This window comes from Vulpes lagopus, chromosome 6 (genome assembly GCF_018345385.1).
Source record: "Vulpes lagopus strain Blue_001 chromosome 6, ASM1834538v1, whole genome shotgun sequence".
NCBI lineage: Eukaryota > Metazoa > Chordata > Mammalia > Carnivora > Canidae > Vulpes > Vulpes lagopus.
In genome coordinates this window covers 12,107,312-12,128,923 of record NC_054829.1, presented here as the reverse complement: position 1 = coordinate 12,128,923, position 21,612 = coordinate 12,107,312, and the positions used below count along the sequence as shown (strand labels likewise).

Here is a 21,612-nt window from a genome sequence, read left to right as displayed (position 1 = left end):
TATCATCATGTAGCATGCTACCCACTGATTTACTTGTTTATTGCAAAAGCTATTAGGAAAAGGATTTCTGTTTGTTCACTGCAATATCCTCAGACCCTGGAGGAGAGCCTGGCCCATGGTGTGCTCAGAAATCATCTGCTGAATGAATTGTGAGATGAGATGATGAGATAGGGACTAGGTAGTGATGGAAAGAGAGGTGAGATGATGAAACATGACAGAGTCAAAGCAACAAGACTTGACCGCTGAGCTGACTGTGGTTGGGAGAGGGAAAAGGGGAGGCTTCTGGCTCGGGTCTCTGAACGGCATCAGTAGCCAGGATAAAACACATGTGAGAGTGAACAAGTCCTCAGGGAAGATGGTAAGTTTGGTTTTGGGAACTTGCAGGGCACCAATGTACGTGTGTGTCTGTGAGTGTAGAGAGATGTAGAGAGGAGAATAGATCTACACACAAACTCAAGCACAAGGAAAAGTATAAATGCATATGCAATTATATACATTCCTAAATACATATGTACACCGTCGTGAAATTCAATATTGAGTTTAAATTCCTGGATGTTCTAAACGCAGTCCAGGCTAATTATGAAAAAATATTACTTCTTCATGTGAGCAAGACCAAAGTTAACTAATGTGACTTTGCATAATCTCCAAGGGGATTTGGAGAATCCGTACAATCTTCCCAGCCTCACCCTTTTTTTTTTTCTAGGGCAAAAGGATATTCCCTGAGCGGGCCAGTTGCCCTGCCCCTTTTCTGAGGGAGATCCAAGCTATTGGTAAAATGTCACTAAAACGAAGGAGAGTAGAGACTTTAAGTTTATCTACATGAGGAATAGCTAAGAGGAAGCAGGAAGGGGATGGAAAGGCTGCTTGGAGCACTTGGTGCTTGGGGACGTTGGAAGTTGCAAGACTTGGGCTTGCAGGGCTGGCTGCCGGGGGAGTGGGGAATATTGGCAGGGCCTGTGCAAGGGAGCAAGGAGATGAGGGTGTTTGCTGGGCATTACGGCGCTTCTCCATGCACGTCCTCCAGGATTCTGGTTTTCTCACATACTCATTACCAGCCTGTGTTCCTGTGACTGTGACGCCACCTCAGGAACTCCACGCTTCTTCAGGTCACACACAGGTCACACCTCAGGATGGCTCAGACATTCCACACAGCTCCGGCATTCCTCTCAGCATCCACGAGGACGGAGTTGTCTTCACCTGTCAAACCATTTCATGCACCGAGTGGACGCCAGACGTGCTCGTGGAGGCCGACAGCATCCAGACTTTCTAGTACGGCATTTTAGTGATGATGCAAAGGAAAGAGTAATTTCCTGTAGTTTGTACCTGTTGTGTGTGAATTAGTGAAATACTCGGAGGCTTTCACAACTAAAATCCCCCAATTAATCAGGAGCAGGGAAAACAACAACAACAACAAAAAACACAAAAAACAAAAAACGAGCTCATCTCCCCAGGTCAGCAACGTGCAGCATTTCGAGCACCTGTTAGTGGAAGTTCCCGAGCATCCCAGAGGATGCTTGCTATCGCTCTAACGACCCGGTGGATGGAATAAATGACCAACGTTAGCAATCAGGTGCAAGTTTTTTTTTTTTTTTTAAGATTAGCTATTTTTAAGACAACATTTGGCATCACCGCAAGTCACAGACCAGCAAGGTAAAAAGGAGACCTCTAGGTGACTCATTAGCCAAGGAAATACTCTTAGATGATCACGTTTATTCCAGAGACCAAATAATAGCTTAAATGTTGATCCAAAAGTATTCACCAGCTTCGCAGGTCCAGCTTCGCAGGTCCAAACCCCATTCCGGTTCTTGGAGCAGTAGGTTCTCGGATTTTTGCATATTTTTTGCATATTTTTAATATTCTGTGTTTGCACCATTGCTTTAGTCCTTAGAAGGTCTAGGTCACTGTCTGGAAGTGTTGACAATAAGCTGATCACTTCGACTCACACGTTTTCCAGGTAAAATATTTGCAAGATTGGCGCCCGGCTTCTAGGTTCCAAGGCGGCCCCGCCCACCCCGGCCCCCGGAGCGCGGCTCCGTCCGCGAGGGATTTGGTTCCCGACGGCTTCCGTAGGGCCCCGTGGCAACTTCCGCCGCCGCCGGCCGCCTTGGCGGAGGCACTTCCGGCAGCGGTGGTTCGAGCGGCCGAAGCAAGATGGTGAGTGACTAAGGGTTTCGGCCGGGGGGCGCGGCGCCACGGGGTCGCAGCGGCCCAAGACGAGGGGACGCGGCGGCTTCCCGAGGCACTCGGTCCGCCCTCCCGTGCGGTCTCCTCGCGGGGGGGGGGGGTGCGCGGCGGCCCTGACCCGACGCACCCGGGGCGGGGGCCGGGGCTCGGCGCGAAGGGCCTCCCGGGCTGCCGAGTGGGGGCCGGGCCTTGGCTCCAGCGGGCGCTTATCCGCTAGTGCACTAAGCAGGTGTGTATGGAGCACCTGCACCTGGGGGGGGAGGCGCAGGCTCCGAGGGCACAAGGGGTGAGCCTGACTGGTGCAGCCAGACCAGGAAAGTGGGAAAAGAGACACGTAACGTGATGGCAGGGGAGCGGGGTAGGGAGGGGCGGGAGGGGCGGGGGCCTGCTTCCCACCGGGTGTCAGCAAAGGTCCCTCCGAGGCCTGAGGTCTGAACAGACGATGGGAGAGTGGCCCGTGCAGACAGGGAGGCGTCGGTCCAGGCAGAAGGAATGGTGGGTGCAGAGGGCCTGGAATGGGACGTCAGCGGCGCCCGAGCACACGGTCGTGAGGCCCACCCAGGAGGCCTTGGGGGTAATGCTCGGACGTGTGCGAGGTACTTTCCATCATCATCATCATCATCATCATTATTACTTTTCCATTATTATCATCATTATTATTGTTGTTGTTATGTGCGAGGAACTTTTCCATCATCGTCATCATCATCATTACTTTTCCATCATCATCATTATTACTTTTCCATCATCATCATCACTTTTCTATCATTATTATCATTATTATTATTATTATTATTATTACTACTACTACTACTACCACCTCTACTACTGAAGCGTAGCTGACCCGCAGGGTCGCGTGAGTTTCAGGTGGGCAACACCGTGGGCCAGTCCATACCGTGCTGCGTGTCCCCGTACAGTATTGCCGACTGTATTCCCTGTGTGTGCGCCACACCTTTTTGCACCTTTTATCCCTGTGACTTAACACATTTTAGAACTGGAAGCCTGTACCTTCCACTCCCCCCTCACCCGTCCCGCCCGTCCCGCCCGTCCGGCACCCTCTTTCCTCTCTGGCATCCACCAGCTGTCTGCGTTCATGGGTCTGTTTCTACTTCTTTTTTTTTTTTTCTTTTTTTGATTCCACATATAAGTGAAATCATGGGGTATTTATATTTGCATCTGACTTCACTTAGCTTAATGCCTATGGTCTGAATGTCGCAAATGGCAACATCTTTTTTTTTTTAATGGCTGAGTAATATCCGTTGTGTTTGTGTGGATTTACACACCACTTCTTTATCCCTTCGTTTATCAGTGGACACTTAGATTGTTTCCGTATCTGAGCTACTGTAAATAATGCCGCAGTAGGGGCGCCTGGGTGGCTCAGTCGGTGAAGCGTCTGCCTTCAGCTCAGGTCGTGATTCTGGGGTCCTGGGACTGAGCCCCAAGTCGAGCTCCTTGCTCATCGAGGAGCCCGCTTCTCCCTCTCCCTTGCGCTTCTGCACTTGTGCTCGCTCTTTGTGTCAAACAAAATCGTTTTTAAAAATAATGCCACAGTAAACATAAGAGTATTTTCCAGTATTTTCTTATTTTTCACAACAGTCCTTTCAGTAATTATTAGCATCCTCACTTTACCAAGAAGGAAACTGAGACACAGTAAATGGCTGTGCTAACACACACCCTGTTAGTGTTTTCTAGACGATATGTAGTAGAGACACACACAGATGCTGGTGGCCAGTAGTCCTGAGTGATTCCTGGCCACATCTGACAAGCTCTGTGTTAATACGCAAGTCACTTAACATCTGTGGGCCTTGGCTTCCTTATCTGTGAACTAGAGGTAATGATACTACATCCTCATGGGGTCTGTAGGAATTGAATGAGAGAATACCCTGAGAATGCACACTGCTTGCCATACAGTGAGGGCTTAATAGTATATTTGGTATGGTTATTGGAGACTGAGAAACATCATGTAAAATGCCCCACACATGCAGAAGTTTGGGACCCATTCAGGAATTTGTCCTCCTGAAGCCAGACTTGCAGGATCATGAGAGAAAGGTAGGTGAACCTGGGAAGGGTCAGCTGCAGCCAGTTTGGCAAGGGCCGGGTATGCCACTCTAAAGAGTTTGGATGTCACACCATAAATGATAGGGAACATTTGAAAGTTTTTGAGGAGAATGAAAGAATCCTTTTGTTTTGTTTTGTTTTGTTTTGTTTTGTTTTGTTTTAAAAGGTAATAGCTGGATTGGTGAGGGGGATCTCAGTTGGGAGGCTAGAGTCCTGGATAAAAACAGATGGGATCAACAAGAGAGAGTGAAGAGCTGAAGCAGATGGATTTCAGGGCCCAGATTTTGTGACCAGACTAATTAAAATCCTGACCCTAACATTTCTTTTCACCAATAATATTCTATTGCTAGTAGTTACTACGAGTCATGCAAATGCTGAATGGCTTACATGGGTTACCTCATTTTCAGTAACAAGAGCTAGTATCATCCCCACTTTCCAGTTAAGGACGCCAGGGCTCCAGGAGGTGACCTGACTTACCCAAGGTCACATAGCCTATTAGTGATGGAGTCAGAATTGAAACCCGGATGCATCTAATTCCATAGCCCCGTGTTCTTAGGCTTGTTGCAGTTCCTCCTAAAGAAAGTGGGAATAATGAACCCTACCTTGCAGGACGGTGTGGAATTAATGAGGCAGTGAGGGAAAATGTCTAGTACAGACTTAGGCACATAGTAAGAAACCCACAAACACCAGGCAACAGCTGGTTCTTTTAGGGGGTATAAGTAAGTGATTGTTGAAGCCCTGTGATTCAGACACCCCACTGTGGTAGAACTAATTCTGTTCACCAGAATTTCTCAGAGCCCTTAAATACCTTCTTCAGGATAAAGCACAAAAGTTTAAGATTCCTGCGTGTGGAGAAATATGTTTGATCTTCACTCTTATAGGTAACCATGGTATGGTTGTTCTCTCTGGATAATTAAGCTGGCAGTGTATTAATCTAGGTGTTTCTGAGGAAGTGACTAAGAGGGCTCCTCTATTCAGGTTAAGTTCACTGTTGTTTAAATGCCATCATTTTTGAGGTAACTGTTCTGTGTTAAGCGTTGTTCTGTCACTAAGGAGTCTGCTTTAAAATCTGAAATTCCATGAGCTAATTATAATACAATGAGTTCTTAATAACCTAAGGTGATTCAGCCTTACAGGTTGGGAAGAAAGACCTGGCCAAGAGCCCCAGGCTTTAGAGATGGGAGGTATATAAAAGTTGCTATTGAAAGTCTCCTGGGTCTTGGTGTGATCTTAGTAAGGAGTAAATGATTGATAAATCATTGTCGAATAGATAAAATGATTTCTCTTTGGTGGCCTAATTTCAAGAAATATACTCAGTCAAGTAGTTTTATAATAATGTCAAGCTCTATACTTTCCTCTCAAAAAGGGGTAGTCTTAGAACCCCAGCCTCATTATGATACACAAGTTACATCAATTACTTAATAGAAATGTCCTTATTTAAGATGCAGTCAGTTGCAAGGTGCACCACCACTGATCTCCTAATAGCCTTGCAGGAGAAAAAAAAACTTCTGCATGCTAGACGTACATGTTGACTGCAGGTACACCTTAAATTCAGGAAGGTTACAATGAGGGCAAAGTCTTGGTGTCTTACAGTCACAGGAAAATAAGGATGTTCTTTTGAAGTGATCATGTTCTGAATTTATCCCTCTGATTTCTTTTTTCAGGGTCAAAGTCAGAGTGGTGGTCATGGCCCTGGAGGTGGCAAGAAGGATGACAAGGTAAATGAGCCAGATATGTCTGTGATGTGAGTAAAGTATGGAACCTATCAGAGATGTCAGCTGAGAAGTTCTTTGAGGATTCAGAACTTTCAAAATGCAAAATAAGTGATCCTTGTAGTTATTTACCTGGCCTGGCCTACAGACACAGTGTCTTCCTGATGTTTTAGAAAAGATTATTGACCTGTCAAGTAAGTAGTTACGAATTAATGATTTTTAAATGTATAAAATAACATTGCAGAGTGTTAAATTGCCTGTAATTTTAGTATTTAGTATCCTTAAATGTGAAGAATTGTCTCATCATTTCAGCTCAAACTTTTGGTATATAATTCTGAATTCTGAACTCTAGTCCTTACTGAATAATCACTGGGTATTATAAAAAGAAAGATCAGTTACATTCACCAATTAAAACTGCAGGAATATAAAACCTAGTTTTATTTTTAAAAGGACAGTTTTTAATAGCATTCTGAAAGATAAGGAGATTACAGCCCCTAGAAATAGATGACGGTCCTACAGAAAGAAGTTTGTGTTTTGATATGATTTGTGCGGTTTTTGTTTTTCCTGCTGTTCTAAAAATTCAAGGACAAGAAAAAGAAATATGAACCTCCCGTACCAACTAGAGTGGGGAAAAAGAAGAAGAAAACAAAGGGACCAGATGCTGCGAGCAAGCTTCCACTGGGTAAGGACACGGTCCCTCCTTGCACTCTCGATTCTGTGGGAACCATCCGTGTGTATGTAGCTCAGAGGTCTGAATGTGGAGGCAGGAAATGGGGTGGCTGAAGCTCTGACTCCTGCATGTGGCACTCCGCTAGGCTGGAATAAAAGGTGTGTTTTGGTTTTAGCAGCATACAAACAGGGCACAGCTGTGTCTCACTTTAAGAAACTCCAATAATTTCCTTTAGGTAACCAGCTTCTCTGATGTACAGAATGTGTAGTTTTGGATTAGAAAATTCACATTGAGCATGAATAACTCTTAGAAACTCATTTCATGAAGAAATGGAAGACCATTGTGTTAGAATATGAACGTAAACTGTTTCAGCATAGACTAAACTTCAGATTGGGTGACCTGACCCAGCCCACCTCTCCATCTGCAGCCCCGTCCAAGCCTGCCTTGTGTTCTTTGACTGTTCTGCACATTGGAGATTTTTGCTCTTTGCTTAGAAATGTTCTTCCCTCAGTCCTTCCCATGGCTGCCTGCTTCTCAGTGCTTCAGCTCACATTCCTCCTCCACTTCCATCTAACAAGTGTCTTCCTGCTTCGATGAAATAATTTTTAAAATACTTCTTGGTTAAGAATGAAAGGGAGTCAGACAATGAAAAACATGCTATTAATCTACCATAATGAATCAATATGGTATTGATGATGAGTAGATCATTAGATTGCCAGAGGAGCACAGGAAGTCCAGAAACAGTCAAATTACATGGATAATCAGAATGTGGTAAAGGGGACGTGTGAGTTCTGTGGAAAGAGGGGGAATTGTTTAACATAAATGGCTGGCATCTTTTATTTGCTATTGAGAAAAAATGAAACTGGACCCCTTTTTGCCAGATGGGTTACAGTTATGAAAATAAGTAAATAAATGAAAATTTAGGAATATATTTAACCTTAGAGAAAAAGAGACATTTTGAAGAAGAAACTCAGAAACCACAAAAGAAAAGGTTGACATTTTTGTCTATGTGTGCTAAAATTCCTGTGTAGCATGAGACTCAAGCCAAAAGAAAATGCTTGCTATGTATATTAATATCACTAATATTTCACAGTCCTGTCACAGACAAATGCTTTGCTCAGCTCGCCCGCAACCATGTACTCTGGCTGGACAGCACTTAGACCTATTTCTCTTAACACCGGTGGGGGAAAGAAACACCAAAGCAAACTATCTTTGGGGTCATTGAGGTTTTTTTCTTCTTACAATTCACTTAGCGGATGTTTTGTATTAGCTGTTTAGTCATAGACCTTGTCCTCATTTTTACCTGCTTAGAACTGCCAAAGTCCCTTTGCATTTAGGCACCGCATACTTACGATCACCATAAGTCTTAGCCTTTTTTTTCTTAAGGATGAACTTAATTGTAAACTTCAAGCTCCAAATTAATAAAACTTTCTTTTTAATTACAGTGACACCTCACACTCAATGCCGGTTAAAATTATTGAAGTTAGAGAGAATTAAAGACTATCTTCTCATGGAGGAAGAATTCATTAGAAATCAGGAACAAATGAAGCCTTTAGAAGAAAAGCAAGAGGTAAATTGAGAAATATTGCATTAACTTGCATTTCACAAATTAATAGTTTTAGGTATAGAATTCAGTAAGTGAATGAATTATCAAGTAGCTGACTCATTCAGGCTTTTATGAATCATTACTGGCTGCCTCTTAAAAGCACCACCTGCTTTGTAAATGTCATGATATCTAGTAAAACTGTCAGCCCGTGTGCTTTTTAGGTTTAATCTGCTTTTCCTTCATAGGAGGAAAGATCTAAGGTGGATGATCTGAGGGGAACCCCAATGTCAGTAGGAACCTTGGAAGAGATCATTGATGACAATCATGCCATCGTGTCTACATCTGTGGGTTCAGAACACTATGTCAGCATTCTTTCCTTTGTAGACAAGGATCTGCTGGAACCAGGCTGCTCTGTCCTGCTCAACCACAAGGCAAGTTGATGTCTTGTGGACAATCACTAGGAGTGCTTTCTCCTTCCTCTCAGATCTGTCCATTCGTGCCGTTTTGTGATTGGCATTGCTTTGTTATGAATGGATTGTGTGAACGTCACATTTCTGCATTAAAACTGATGTTCTCTCTTAGGTGCATGCTGTCATAGGGGTGCTCATGGATGACACAGATCCCTTGGTCACAGTAATGAAGGTAGAAAAGGCCCCCCAGGAAACCTATGCTGATATCGGGGGATTGGACAACCAAATCCAGGAAATTAAGGTAGGGCTAAGAACGAGCTCTGGGTTTCTAGATTTTTGGTTTCTTACTACTATTTCATTTAGGGTACTTGGAGTTATTTTGCATATTTTGTTTTTTCTTTAGTGATCAAAGCAGTAAGTGACTTAGAGCTTGCCAGCTGTGGTGTTTTGTACTTGTTTTTTTTTAAAGATTTTATTTATTTATTTATTTATTTATTTATTTATTTATTTATTTATTGACACAGAGAGAGAGGCAGAGACACAGGCAGAGGGAGAGGGAGAAGCAGGCTCCATGCAGGGAGCCCGGTGTGGGACTCAATCCGGGTCTCCAGGATCACACCCTGGGCTGGAGGCGGCGCCAAACCGCTGCGCCACCGGGGCTGCCCTATACTTGTTATTTCTATTTCCTAACTCAGGATTAACAAATAGTATGATTGTTCTTCCAGCAGCTGCAGCTTAATCCTTTTGATATGCAACGTTTAATTATCTGTGTGAATATATAATGTTTTCCTCTATGTTGACTTTGACTATGGCTATGTAGAAACCTCCAGTGGGGTGTGGGGATAGTGTGAGTGGGGAAGTGAAGTGGTCATTCAGGTTTGCTGTGGGCTAGCCATCTGCAGGGAGGTCGTGCAGAGCTGTCACAGATCTGGGAAATAGCCATCATGTCCATTGGTGTAACAGTAATCAGAAAATCTTGCCAGTTCCTTTCTGTAGCTTCATTGAAAGGGGGGTGTATTTTCACTTTAAGTTCCTTTTGGTCAGGAAGAACTTAAATGTTGCTCAAGGCTGACTTCTACAGGACAGTGAGAGGGAAACTGGATGGAACAGGAAGGGGATGGGTGCTGGGAGCTTCGGGAGAACATGTTCTTCTCAGTCTGTCCCTTCTGCTAGATGAAATCAGGCACATGGTCTCTAACAAGAGTAAGTGACAGCTTAGCTTGTTTTTGTTGAAAGTGAGACCAAGGGATCCCTGGGTGGCTCAGTGGTTTAGCGCCACCTTCAGCCCAAGGCGGGATCCTGGAGTCCCGGGATTGAGTCCCACATCAGGCTCCCTGCATGGAGCCTGCTTCTCCCTCTCCCTCTGACACACATGAGTGTGTCTCTCATGAATAAATAAAATCTTAAAAAAAAAAAAGAAAGAAAGAAAGAAAGATAGAAAGTGAGATCTGTTCATGATGCCAATGAATAGATCTGATAATTTCAGTAAGAAAGCATTTCATTTTTACCAAGTATTTGTTTTCTATAGGAATCCGTGGAACTTCCTCTCACTCATCCTGAATATTATGAAGAGATGGGTATAAAGCCCCCAAAGGGGGTCATTCTCTATGGTCCACCTGGCACAGGTATGTATGCTCTGGGTTCGACTTTCTGGGCACTCAGCTAATCTCTTGAACCACAGCAGTAGCTTGTTGTAATTATTTAGTTCTTGAGTAAGGATGCCACAATTCCTTAGTTTAAAACAAGATTCTCTAAGCAACATTTTGGACATTTTCTGGATACATAAACATACCTATTACATAAAAGTATATTTATCTGTATAGTAGGTGGTAAGAAACTGAAATTGTACACTTAACACACTTGATGTGTTAAAAACCAGTAGGCAACACCCTCCCCATCCCTCCTCAGTGTGAATGCAGGTACAATTTGTTTGAATTCCTCTTTGTAACCAAGTATATTAGATTTATGTACTGTAAAACATACGACTTTAAAGTATTCATAAAAGTAATGTGAGTCCAATAAAAATACTCATAAAGGTAACATGAGTCCATTAAAAAGAGTTTGTAAGACACAAAATAAACCAGGACACTCAACCTTGGCTGTACATTGGGATCACCTTCAAGCTTTAAAAAAATACCGATGCCTGGTCCCATCCCTGAAAATTCTGATCTGTTCATCTGGAGTGTGGCCAGGAACCAGAGCCATGGTGGAGAACCACAGATTTAAAAGCTATTCTCTGCTGTTCAAATTGGGTTCATTCTCTGGTCCATTGTACTAAATGAATATAATATTGGATAAATGGATGAAGATAAAAAAATATAGTTGGTTCATTATGCAGTTAGTTGACCCAAACAGCCCAGGACTTGGTTCACTGCTGTAAATTCCAGAGGAAGCACAGTTATTTGAGTGAACAGATTGCAGAGGATTGCCCACAGCGGAGGGACTGGGAAACAACTGAACTCAGAGGCACGGAGCTTTTGCAGCTATCATTTTTTACGGCCCAGGCAGTGAAGTCTCAGAGAAGCCAGCGACTAGGCTAAGGCCACAGGAGCTCTGGGACTTGAGCTGGTAACAGGGCTGGAGCTGGAATGCAGACATCCTCACCTGCAGCTGTGGGTTGCCTTTGGTGTGTGCGCACTGCCAGGGGCTGGTAAGAGCTGGGGTATAGCACAGGGTGACAGGCCTGTCAGGAGGAGGAGCCTGGTTTGGTGATCCCTCTGCTACTGAAGTGCCCCAGGACCTAGCCTTGGCTGCTTCTGGACTGGAAGGTGCCATCCACTTAGGAGGTCCTTTTTGTCTTCTGCTCACTATCCTTAATCAGTATTCTCAGGGAGAATTCTATGCTTCTAACCCCCAGGCCTGTCCCTCTGCGGATCTGACCAAAAAGACCTCATTGCCACAACATGTTGCAAAGCTTAGTGCCTTGTCCTCCTCCCTACTTGAACGAAGTCTTCTACATCACTCACCAGCAGCCTGCAGGGCCCCCCTTCTCTTGCAGGCCTCAGCTTGGTCCTTTACTGTCCCAGTGTCTTGATGCCATTCCCTGGCCCTGTGCCCATGTCCTCACCATCAAAGGGGCCAAGGTTTCCAGCCCTGAAGTTCACAGGGTGGCTGCCAAATCTCCTGTCTTTGACCTGAAATAGAAATATCAAGGAATGGAGCAGGATTGGAAATGTTTGAGATCATCCCTGAGACTGGGGAGAGGAACTTCCCCATGAGGGCACACCACAGACTGAGAACTCTCTAGAGCTTCCAGCAGCTCTCAGCTGTGGGCTTCATTGGGAGCCAGTCCTGCCTCAGCTGAGCCTTGGGCAAGCCCGCCTGGCACAGGCGTGACTCTCAGCCCCAGGCATGCAGGCCTGGTGCTCCAGGACTGTGGTTCCTAGGCCATTTCCCATCACTGATAGTTTCACAGGAAGTTGAGTTTGGATCTTTAGCCTTGGGTGCATGGGTCAGGTTAAAAACCTATGCAATTTTGAATGACCCAGTAAAACGTATTTTCTGACATTATGATGATGAATTTAGGAAGTTAAAAATAATCAAAACATTACTTAGGTTTTTGTCAGTTTTCTCTTACCTGCCTTGGAGAATAGAATGTCGAGACACCTGAATGGGGCCTGGCTTTTCATCCACGATCTGCCAATTTCTGATGGCCATTTAAGGGGGTAGTGACAGAGCTTTTAAGTTAAAACAGCACTTGAGGGGTTTCTTCCTTTGTCCTTTTCTTTTTTAATCTAAAACAGGTAAAACCTTATTAGCCAAAGCAGTAGCAAACCAAACCTCAGCCACTTTCTTGAGAGTGGTTGGCTCTGAACTTATTCAGAAGTACCTAGGCGACGGGCCCAAACTTGTTCGGGAATTGTTCCGAGTTGCGGAAGAACATGCACCATCCATCGTGTTTATCGATGAGATCGATGCCATTGGAACAAAAAGGTACACCTTTCTCTTAACTTTGTGTTGATCAGAGGTCAAAACTGTAGCTCTTCTCAGAGCACAGTGATCACCGAGTACCCACTGTATGGCCTGCACGTTGGTTTGCCACAGCTCCTGCCATCCATGGCTCTCTATGGATGCTTCAGACTCTGCTTTCCCAGGTGCCAGCCAGCCACCACCCGGGGGCTGTGACTGCCTGGAGAGCAGTCCATGACCTTGTCCTGAGCATCTGCTCTGAGCCAGGCATCATCTGGACTTTGGGGACGCAGGCCCTGCCCTCGAGGAGCCCCAGTCGGGTTAGGGCTCAGATACCACATGTGGAGACTGAGTTAATGATAGAACCTCAGGCACGAAAACTTCCATGATTTAAATATAATGTAACGTGGTGTTTGGGAGGGTGTGCTGATTTTGTTGCTAGAATTCATTGAGGGTGTCAGAGGTTGCCAGAGCTGTTACTGATTTACCCTTTAGCAGGAGATCAGTTAGGTTTTTACTCGTTCTTTTCTTTTTCAAAGATACGACTCAAATTCTGGTGGGGAGAGGGAAATTCAACGAACGATGTTGGAACTGTTGAACCAGTTGGATGGATTTGATTCAAGGGGTGATGTGAAGGTCATCATGGCCACAAACCGGATAGAAACCTTGGATCCAGCACTTATCAGACCAGGTCAGGTTTGCTTTTGTTCCTTCATGGAGAATTGCCATGTTTATTGTGTCTGTAAGTGCACTTTCAGGGGATTTAAAATGATACACACTAGGAACACCCGGGTGGCTCAGTGTGTTGAGCATCTGCCTTCAGCTCAGGCCATGATCCCAGGGTGTTGGGATGGGGCCTCACATCAGGCTCCCTGCTCAGAGGGGAGCCTGCTTCTCCCTCTGCCTGTGCCCCTGCTCATGTGATTGTTCTGACAAATGAATAAAACCTTAAAAAAAAAAAAAGACATATCAAGGCAAATCCGTTATTGAAGTACAGAGTAACTTACTAAAAACTGTCCCCTGAGGGAAGCCCGGGTGGCTCAGCGGTTTAGCACCTGCCTTCAGCCCAGGGCGTGATCCTGGAGCCCTGGCATCGAGTCCCACTCAGGCTCCCTGCATGGAGCCTGCTTCTCCCTCTGCCTGTGTCTCTGCCTCTTTCTCTCTGTCTCTCATGAATAAATAAAATCATTAAAAAAAAAAATGTCCCGAGGTTGGACAGACATGATGCAGTGGGTGCAGTGTGCCTCTCTTAATTCCAGTCTTAAGTGGTGATTCTTTCCCATTATGAAAATTCTTTTTTTTTTCTGAAGTAATTCACATGCTAAGTCAGGTTCATTTTTTTACGTTCAGGTAATACCAGAGCAGCAGTGGCTAATTTGTTTTTAACCGATCTGTCCTCATCCACTACGGACGCCATTCAGGAACCACTCCTTTACTCCTGCTGGTACCAGGGCAGAGAGGAGTTCTTTGAAATGGGATGAATTCAAATGTAGATAATTACAAACTACAGGAGGAGTGTTTGCTCCTCAGGATATGGCGCAAACTGCGTGAGTGAGGAGACCAGCTCAGGCTGCTCCCGGAGCCAGAGCCACACCTAGGGACCGCACAGGGCTGTGACTGGAAATGTTTTCTACCTGCAGGCCGCATTGACAGGAAGATTGAGTTCCCCCTGCCTGACGAAAAGACTAAGAAGCGCATCTTTCAGATCCACACAAGCAGGATGACGCTGGCTGATGATGTGACCCTGGACGACTTGATCATGGCTAAGGATGACCTCTCTGGTGCTGACATCAAGGTGAGGCCTGGGCTGGAGTGTACTGCTCCATGTCGTGTGTGTGTGTGTGTGTGTGTGAGAGAGAGAGAGAGAGAGGGAAGGAGGGAGGGAGGGAGGGAGGGGACGTCTCTTCCCAGAGGATCAGAACAGAGCCAGGCCTGGGTGCTGAATATGGATCCAGCTGCTTTGCAGGTGAGGACCTGGCTGTTTGTCAGGTGTATGTGCAGGGGGTGGGTGGGGACAGCACATGTGGGGCCTTTTCATGCCAGAGCCTGCCCTGAGCTGCGTAGCGTTGGCCTCCCTAGAACTAGGTTGGTGTCTTCGTTAGAGTAAAAGTTCTTTTTAAAATTGTAATCATTTTAAAATTTTGCACTACCTCTATATTTTGAAAATTTGAAGTCTTCAGAAAAGTTGCAATAGTAGCAAATACTGATACATCCATCACCTCGATTTATCAAAAGTTACCATTTTATTGCTTTGCTTTATCTTTTTCTTCACAAATAACACTTTCTTTTTTGCTAAACCATTTGAAATATCCTGAAGGCCAAAACCAGATAGAAACTTCAGTGTCAGGACTGTGCTTTTGTCCTGTCATGTTGCCTGAGTTCTTGTTTTACTTTTGACAAGTGTGGACTGAGAAAATAAACGTATCACCATAAATATTGTCCTGAGATTTACGTCTTTTCTCTCATGACCGTAAATGAAATGGATGCTCTCTGGTGTAAGTGCCTCCGTGGCCCGGGAACATCGCTCCTTGCACATTGAGAACTTCCCCACCAGGCCACCCGCTGGTTAGAACCGGAGTCTGTCCTCCCCTCAAAGCCACTTCTGATCCTCTGAGAAAATAATTACAATGTGTAAAACATTCAAAAAGATCTCCTGTTTTCCCAAATGGCTTAAGCAGTTTGTTTAGTCTGCGCGTCTCACGCCTCACTCAAAGTCGCTCTCGAGTTGTTAGAATGCAAATAAAAAGTATTTCCCTTTCTGAACATACCATTCTTTCTTACAGGCCATCTGCACAGAGGCTGGTCTGATGGCCTTGAGAGAGCGTCGGATGAAAGTAACAAATGAAGACTTCAAGAAATCTAAAGAAAATGTTCTTTATAAAAAACAAGAGGGCACCCCAGAGGGACTGTATCTCTAGCGGACCAGAGCTGCCTTCAAGGAGATGGTTGGGCGTGTCCTGACCCCTCCGAGGGAGGAGGTGGGGGAAGCCCCCGGAGGAAACCATGTTCCAGTTGATCTTTCTTAGCAAAACCTCCCGTGTATCTTTTTGCGCGTGATGTGTAGGACACCCCCTGGGCTGCCTTCCTCTGTGGGTCACGTGCAGTGCTCTGTCCCCAATAAAGCGTGCTCCCCCTCCAGCAGTTCATCCTGTTTCTGCAGCCTCCATACTGGCGCTCAGCAGCAGCAAGCAGGTGGAGGCTCCTGGGTGAGGACTGGATGCAGACTCCACACCTCCTGCCCGGCTGACAGCAGCTCACGGGGAAGCGTCTCTGCTGTCTCAGCAACAAAGGCTGAGAGCGTGGCCATGGCTTTAAGGAAACACAGCTTTCCGCGTTGGAAGGTCTGCAGATCAGGTGACCTCACACGGCGTCTCGGCACCCTGGGGCAGGAGCAAAATGTGGTGCTCCTGCGGGGAACCCACGGCCGCCTGAGGGCCCCCTGCCCTGCCATCCCTCGTGCTTCCTTCTGTTCAGGAACCTCCTTCATCTCCAGGGCCTTCAGACCAGTGCGAGCCTCCCCTTCCCCATCTACTGCCGCACTTCTCTCCGTTCTGGGCACTTCCATGTGCAAGCCGGGAAGGAGGTGGGGCAGCCGAGGCAAGTGGCCACTCAGGCCGCCTGTCTCCCCAGTGTCCATCCCTCTCTAGCCACACACTGGCTTTTCTGCATGGGATGCCAAAGAAATACAACTTCAGCAATTACAGACATCCTGGCTTTTAGGGGTTTTTTTGTTTGTTTTTTTTAGAGCAGGACCTCAGAATAATTAACTGGGAGGAAACTGCTTTAAGAGCTAATAACTGCAAGGCAGGTCCTTTTCAGAAGAAAGTGGTCTGAATGTGGGTATTTACATTTCATTCCACTCACAGCCCTCAGAAATCAGGGACGTGGCCCATCTTGGGCAGGGCTGGGTCTGCACTCTCCTCACGTGGCCGCCTGCCCCTCTGCAGCAGGGCCCTTCCCTTGGGCAAGGCTTGCCACACGTGGGTGCACCCGAGCCCCCAGGGCTCCTGGTCACCTGTAGACACCTGTAGACTGGCGCAGCTGGGCTGAGGTGCACCTGCGAGGCTGCGTCCCTAACAGGCACCTAGACACTGCTGGTCTGCAGCTGGGTAGTGGCAGGAAGGGGGGCTTAGGGGTGCGCTGGGTATAGGCCAGAGCACCCAAGCCTCTGCTCTGGCCCGAGGAGACGGGCAATCTGCTCTCACCAGCCTGGGGACAGGTTCTAGGGTTGAGTAACCAGAGCTTCCCTGTCATCACCGCAAAGCCCAGAGACCCTGGCAGGACCACCAAGGATGCCAACCCACAGGGCACACTAGCTGGGCGGAGGAAGGGTGGGACCAACAGGCCCACCACGGGACATTCATAATCACTGGGCATGGTTCTCACCTACACGTCCACGTAGTCACATATATAATATGCAAACAGAAGCTTCTAGGTTGTCTGCACATCCCAAAATGTGCAAGAGGTAAGACACGGATAGCCTAGATACAAACACTAAGATCAGAAACTTCAAAGGCAGAGGTCTTGCAAGCACACTCAGGCCCACGGTCCACGTCGGCGCCCTCCTGCCTGGGCTCTAGTCCTCGAGCAGGAGCTCGAGCTCCTCCATGGGCAGGCGCACCCGGAGCTCCTTCTCTGTCATCAGGTCCAGGATCTCCTGCATCTCCTCAGGGAAGTGCTGCACGGCATCCAGGTACAGCACCTAGGACAAGGAGGCCTGCGCTGTCCACGCACCGTCCCCTGCCCCATCCCCCGCCCCGTCCCCCTCGGCAGCACCACACATGGCACACGTCGCCAGGAAGACACGACTCAGGAGCGAGGCTGCCTGGTTCCCCGGTGGCCCAGGGACCCCTACGCCAGGAGCACCCAAACTCTGGGCAGATGATGGCAGCCCCAGCAGACACTGGCCCCGTGCAGGACAAGGCTTCCCTAGCAGGTCTGGGGGTGCCGTCCCCAGTGACGTGGACGGTGGATGCGTGCAGACCTCGTGGTCTCGGGGACTCACCTTTGCCCAAGGACAACTCTGCAGGGCTTTGTAGAACATGCCTTTGCTCCTCTCTCTGTTTCCTGAGGAAACCTGAGGCAGGGGAGGAATTGGAAGGTTCACTGGAGCAGATGCTAAGGCTATGGAAACCACACTGGGCGCCCCGCACGGACCCACAGGGGGCTCACGGCACCCAGCCAGCCCGCGGAGGGGTGGCACCGTCATGGCGGCCCCGGGCCTGAGGCCCTGCGCCATGGGGTGGGTGCAGGCGGGGCCCCCGGCAGCCTGAGTGGTGACGGGCCCCGTGACCTCTGGGTTCACCTCCTCCCTCCCCGGGCCAGCAGGCCTTGGGTGTCACAGGAGGCTCGGGCCTTGATGCAACACGGGGACCATTTGATGAGATCTCAGAGGAATGAGACCCCCGTCCCCCGTGGCTCCTCCAGGGAACCCCAGCCCAGCAGAGCCGCCCCCGGGTCAGCAAGCACCTGCATTTGCTCAAGGCTTCTCCTGGCCCCCGCCTCCCCAGGCGCATTCCCATGGGGACAACCCACTAGTGGCCACTGGCTCTACCCACCCGGTGGCCGGCACACGGCATCGAGGAAAGTGGAGGGCTGCTGGTGGCCCTCCCGGAACCAGGGACAGCACCTAGAGAGCCTGGGGCTCGGGCGCTCGGCCACCGAGGATGGCCGCCCCACCTTCCTGGTTCCTCCAGGCTGATGCCCAGAAACGGCCAGCACCCGTGAGCACAGGCTGTCACCACCTCCAGAGCTTGCTGCGGAGCCCAGGGCACTGCTGTGCCCCCTCGGCCCTTTCGAGGCCAGGCCTCCCCAGTGAGCGGAGCTGTCCTTCCTTCACGCACCAAAATATCTCAACGTGCTCTCATACGCTTGAGACACCATTTCCTTGTTTCTGAAAGAAGGACAGACGGCACTGCCGTCCTGTCAACCACTGTATTTGGGAGGTGCCCTGGTGATCCTGGAACCCAGCAAATTCAGGTCCGACGGTGGCAAGACTCTGGCGCAAACTGCTCTGAGTTCCTCCATCAGTGCTGCACACGCCTGGTCCGCCAGGGACAAAGGGCTCAGCACCCGGCGCACTGGCGGCTCCTGGCCCGGCACCCACCCTCTCCCACTCAGCAGAGCTGCCCTGGCGCCCTGCACCCTCCTTCCTCGCCCTCTAAGTCCCTCGTCCTCACAAACCATAACTTCATGGCTATTCCTGCGTCCAGGCTGACACAGGTGACAGGCGACCCCACAGCATCGGGACGGTGGGTGGAATGGAATGAGCACAGAACCGAGGGGACACTGCGGGCGGAAGAGCAGAGCGGGGGCTGGTCCCTGTGTAACCTGGGTGCTGCCAGGGACGACCGCTCTGCTGGGTGAACTGGGAGCCAGGGCTTCGCAGAGACCCCTTGTTGGGGGGTGCGGGGGAGCCTCACACATGCCCTGAAGGCCTTGGCCCACGAAGGATGCCGTGGGCCCCCCAACCCAGCCCCGAACCAGGGGGCTGGGCTCCTGCCCCCCTGACGGAGCAGGTGCGCAAGTTCTCCGTTCAGACGTGGGCTGCTGGCGCTCAGTGACCACAGCTTGGGCACCGCTGTGTCCTCTCACCGGAAGGGCTCAGGATTTTGTAAAATTCCACTCTTTTCTTATCTGAGCAGCCGTTAGCAAATGTAATTTTTTTAAAGTTACTAGACCAAGTGATATCCAACCCAAACAAAAAGCTACGTTTCCACGACACCCAAGTGTTCCTGGGAGGTGACGACAGTCCTGCTGGAGGCTTCCGTCCTCCCCACCAGCAGCTGAACTGAGGGCGACTCTTCACCCTCCCACCAGCTCTTGTAAGCGGCGGCCTCAATACAGCCTGACTCCCGCCAGCCGCCAACCACAGGCGGGGGGGAAGAAATGATACCGGAGGGTGAAATGCAAGCCAGGGGCCACGGCTCCCTTGAGTTCATAAGGCTCCCTTCATCAGGCCCACGGCATCAGCTACCCACCTTACCCTCATTTCTGCCCCGATTGTGCAGCCAGGTGACCAAATTAAAGATTCTAAGAATCCCAAAAAGAATGGCAATTCTGGGGCGTCCGGCTGGCTCGGTAGGTGGAGCATATGACTCTGGAGGTCAGGGTTGCGAGTTTCGACCCCCACAGTGAGCGTATAAAGAAAGAGAAGAACTGCAATACTAGCCAAAACAACAACAAAAAGGAGTGGCTGACAGGCGACATGCAGAGGGAATGGCAGCCTTGACAGCGCCCCCACAACAGGTTTCAAGCGCAGTTCCCAACTTAGCGGGCGGTGCTCAGTGTCTAACCCTTTTTTCTCCCAAATGCAGCTGCACTTCCTTCCATCATTTTTGCAGGGAAAAAGCAAGTGAGTAAATACACTCGCGTGTGTGCAGACCTGCAAATGTGTACCCACGCACACAGGAAGGCGCACATGCACACGAGACGGCGCACACACGCACACACCACCAGCTCTCCGCCACAGGGCCGGCTCCCTCCGGTCCTCTCCTCGCCAAGCCCTCTGGCCCAAACTGGATTTCTCCACCGGGTTATCAGTGCCTCAGGAGCCAACCCAGGAGCCGCAAGAAGTCACGCACTAATTCGTCCCTGGTCCTATGCTAACCTTTCCAGAAAGACAGAAATTCCTTGAGGGCCCCAGTCTTTTTTTGCCAAGTCAACAAGAATTTTTCTGTCCACAATCCAACAAACTTGGCTCATGGGAGAGTCCTTGTAAGAACACGGTAAGTCTGTCTCCACCCATCCCTACCGACGACGACAGAAGTTAAACTGGCAAAGGCGCCGGCCTTCCCCGTTTACATCGCGGGGTTTCACGTGCTTACAAAGACTCACGCGCTCCCTCGGCCGAGTGGCCCCAGCACAGGAGCTCCCGACCGCAGCCCCCGACCAGCAACAGGCAGCAGCCACGAATGCGCCATGACAACTGCCCCAGCATCTGTGCTTCTGAAAGTTTCATTTCACACACAGGCACCAAAACATAAAATCTGAGCTTTTGGGTCTGATGAATGAATAAATGTTAAAAACACACGCTGCTGAGATGCCACGTCCTCCCGGCCACTTGGGCCTTTCAGAGCTCGCGGAGCCACGCCAACGTGGATTCTGACCTCTCCTGACCCCTATTGTACTTTCTCTGCGTCTCTACACCTGAACTCGGTCATACGTCAATTGGAAAAGTTCAAATACTTCGCCTTGAGACTTTATCCGCTGGGAATGTAAGAGATAAGGAAGGTCAGTCCTGGCGTCTGTGAAGTACAACACTGATTAGGGTCACTCGGGTGTGATTCCGCAGCCTTCGGGTGAAACACGCAAGCAGGAGACGATATCCCTGCAAAACCACACACCTCGGCACTGGACGTAGGAAACATGACCCGTCCCAACGCCAGGTCCTTAACCAAACACGGCCTCCACACGCACCTTCACAGAGTTAAACGGCACCTTCCCACATTCAATCACTACTGTGCTTTTAAGTGAGAGCGAAGCTGCCCTGGGGAGGCCCACTGTCCAAGCTACATCCTGGGGTGGGTCTTGACTCTAACGACAGAACGGAATCGAGGCCCAGGAATTCTTAGGAACACGTGGCAGAGAATGAAGTTCCCCACCCACCGAGCGCTCTCAGGCCATCTCCAGGCTGCTGACTCGAGGACGTCAACTCCAAGACACAGGAAGCTCTGCTGCATCAAACAGCCCAGTGGTCATGCCTGTCCCTCGACCAGAACCTTGAGGACAGATGTGACCTGCACCCCCTTCCCAAGTCCCAGAGACACGGCGGGACGCCACCACAGCTCCCAGACGGACTAAGCGAGGCTGAGGAGGGGAAGGGGGCAAGGGGGAGCCCCTGCCAGCCTTCCTGGGATGTGGCTACTGGACACCAGACGTTCTCACTGGTGAGGAAGCGGCAGGGCTCTGCGGAAAAACAAGAACACGAAACATTTTCTTACCAAGAAATTCAAATACATTCTCCACAATAAGGGGCACTGGCTGCCACTGTCACTCCGCAAGGCATTTTCAAACAGGGCTTTGATCCGATGAGTCAGGCCGGTCTCGGGAATCGTGGTGTGGACATCTCTGCCATCCACCCTGCAAGACAAAGGCTCCCGTGACCCCAAGCCAGGTTCTCGCCCC

At 48.9% G+C, this 21,612-nt stretch overlaps 2 protein-coding genes across 2 annotated transcripts in view; one reads left to right on the top strand and one right to left on the bottom strand.

Moving 5' to 3' along the window:
- Window positions 1–2,082: 2,082 nt before the first annotated feature.
- PSMC1 (proteasome 26S subunit, ATPase 1) lies at window positions 2,083–15,624 on the top strand. Its single transcript, XM_041758890.1, has 11 exons — window positions 2,083–2,154; window positions 5,904–5,957; window positions 6,537–6,633; window positions 8,067–8,191; window positions 8,413–8,598; window positions 8,750–8,878; window positions 10,106–10,202; window positions 12,321–12,510; window positions 13,026–13,177; window positions 14,127–14,281; window positions 15,270–15,624. The coding sequence occupies exons 1-11, from the start codon at window positions 2,152–2,154 to the stop codon at window positions 15,402–15,404; spliced, it is 1,323 nt and encodes a 440-aa protein (XP_041614824.1). The 5' UTR covers window positions 2,083–2,151; the 3' UTR covers window positions 15,405–15,624.
- A 905-nt stretch (window positions 15,625–16,529) lies between these two features.
- NRDE2 (NRDE-2, necessary for RNA interference, domain containing) overlaps window positions 16,530–21,612 on the bottom strand; it is a 46,220-nt gene continuing 41,137 nt past the window's right edge. Inside the window, exons 12-14 of the mRNA XM_041758889.1 lie at window positions 21,429–21,567; window positions 17,492–17,563; window positions 16,530–17,188 (exon numbers count right to left, since the gene is read on the bottom strand). Of these exons, the coding sequence (XP_041614823.1) occupies window positions 17,063–17,188; window positions 17,492–17,563; window positions 21,429–21,567 (337 nt within the window). The 3' untranslated portion in view covers window positions 16,530–17,062. The remainder of the gene's footprint in view (window positions 17,189–17,491; window positions 17,564–21,428; window positions 21,568–21,612) is intronic.

What these genes read in the sequence shown, in the direction of transcription:
- PSMC1 (XM_041758890.1), top strand. An exon ending in ACCAAATCCAGGAAATTAAG is followed by an intron (nt 8,879 to 10,105) that starts GTAGGGCTAAGA and finishes TGTTTTCTATAG; the next exon opens with GAATCCGTGGAACTTCCTCT. An exon ending in GATGCCATTGGAACAAAAAG is followed by an intron (nt 12,511 to 13,025) that starts GTACACCTTTCT and finishes TCTTTTTCAAAG; the next exon opens with ATACGACTCAAATTCTGGTG.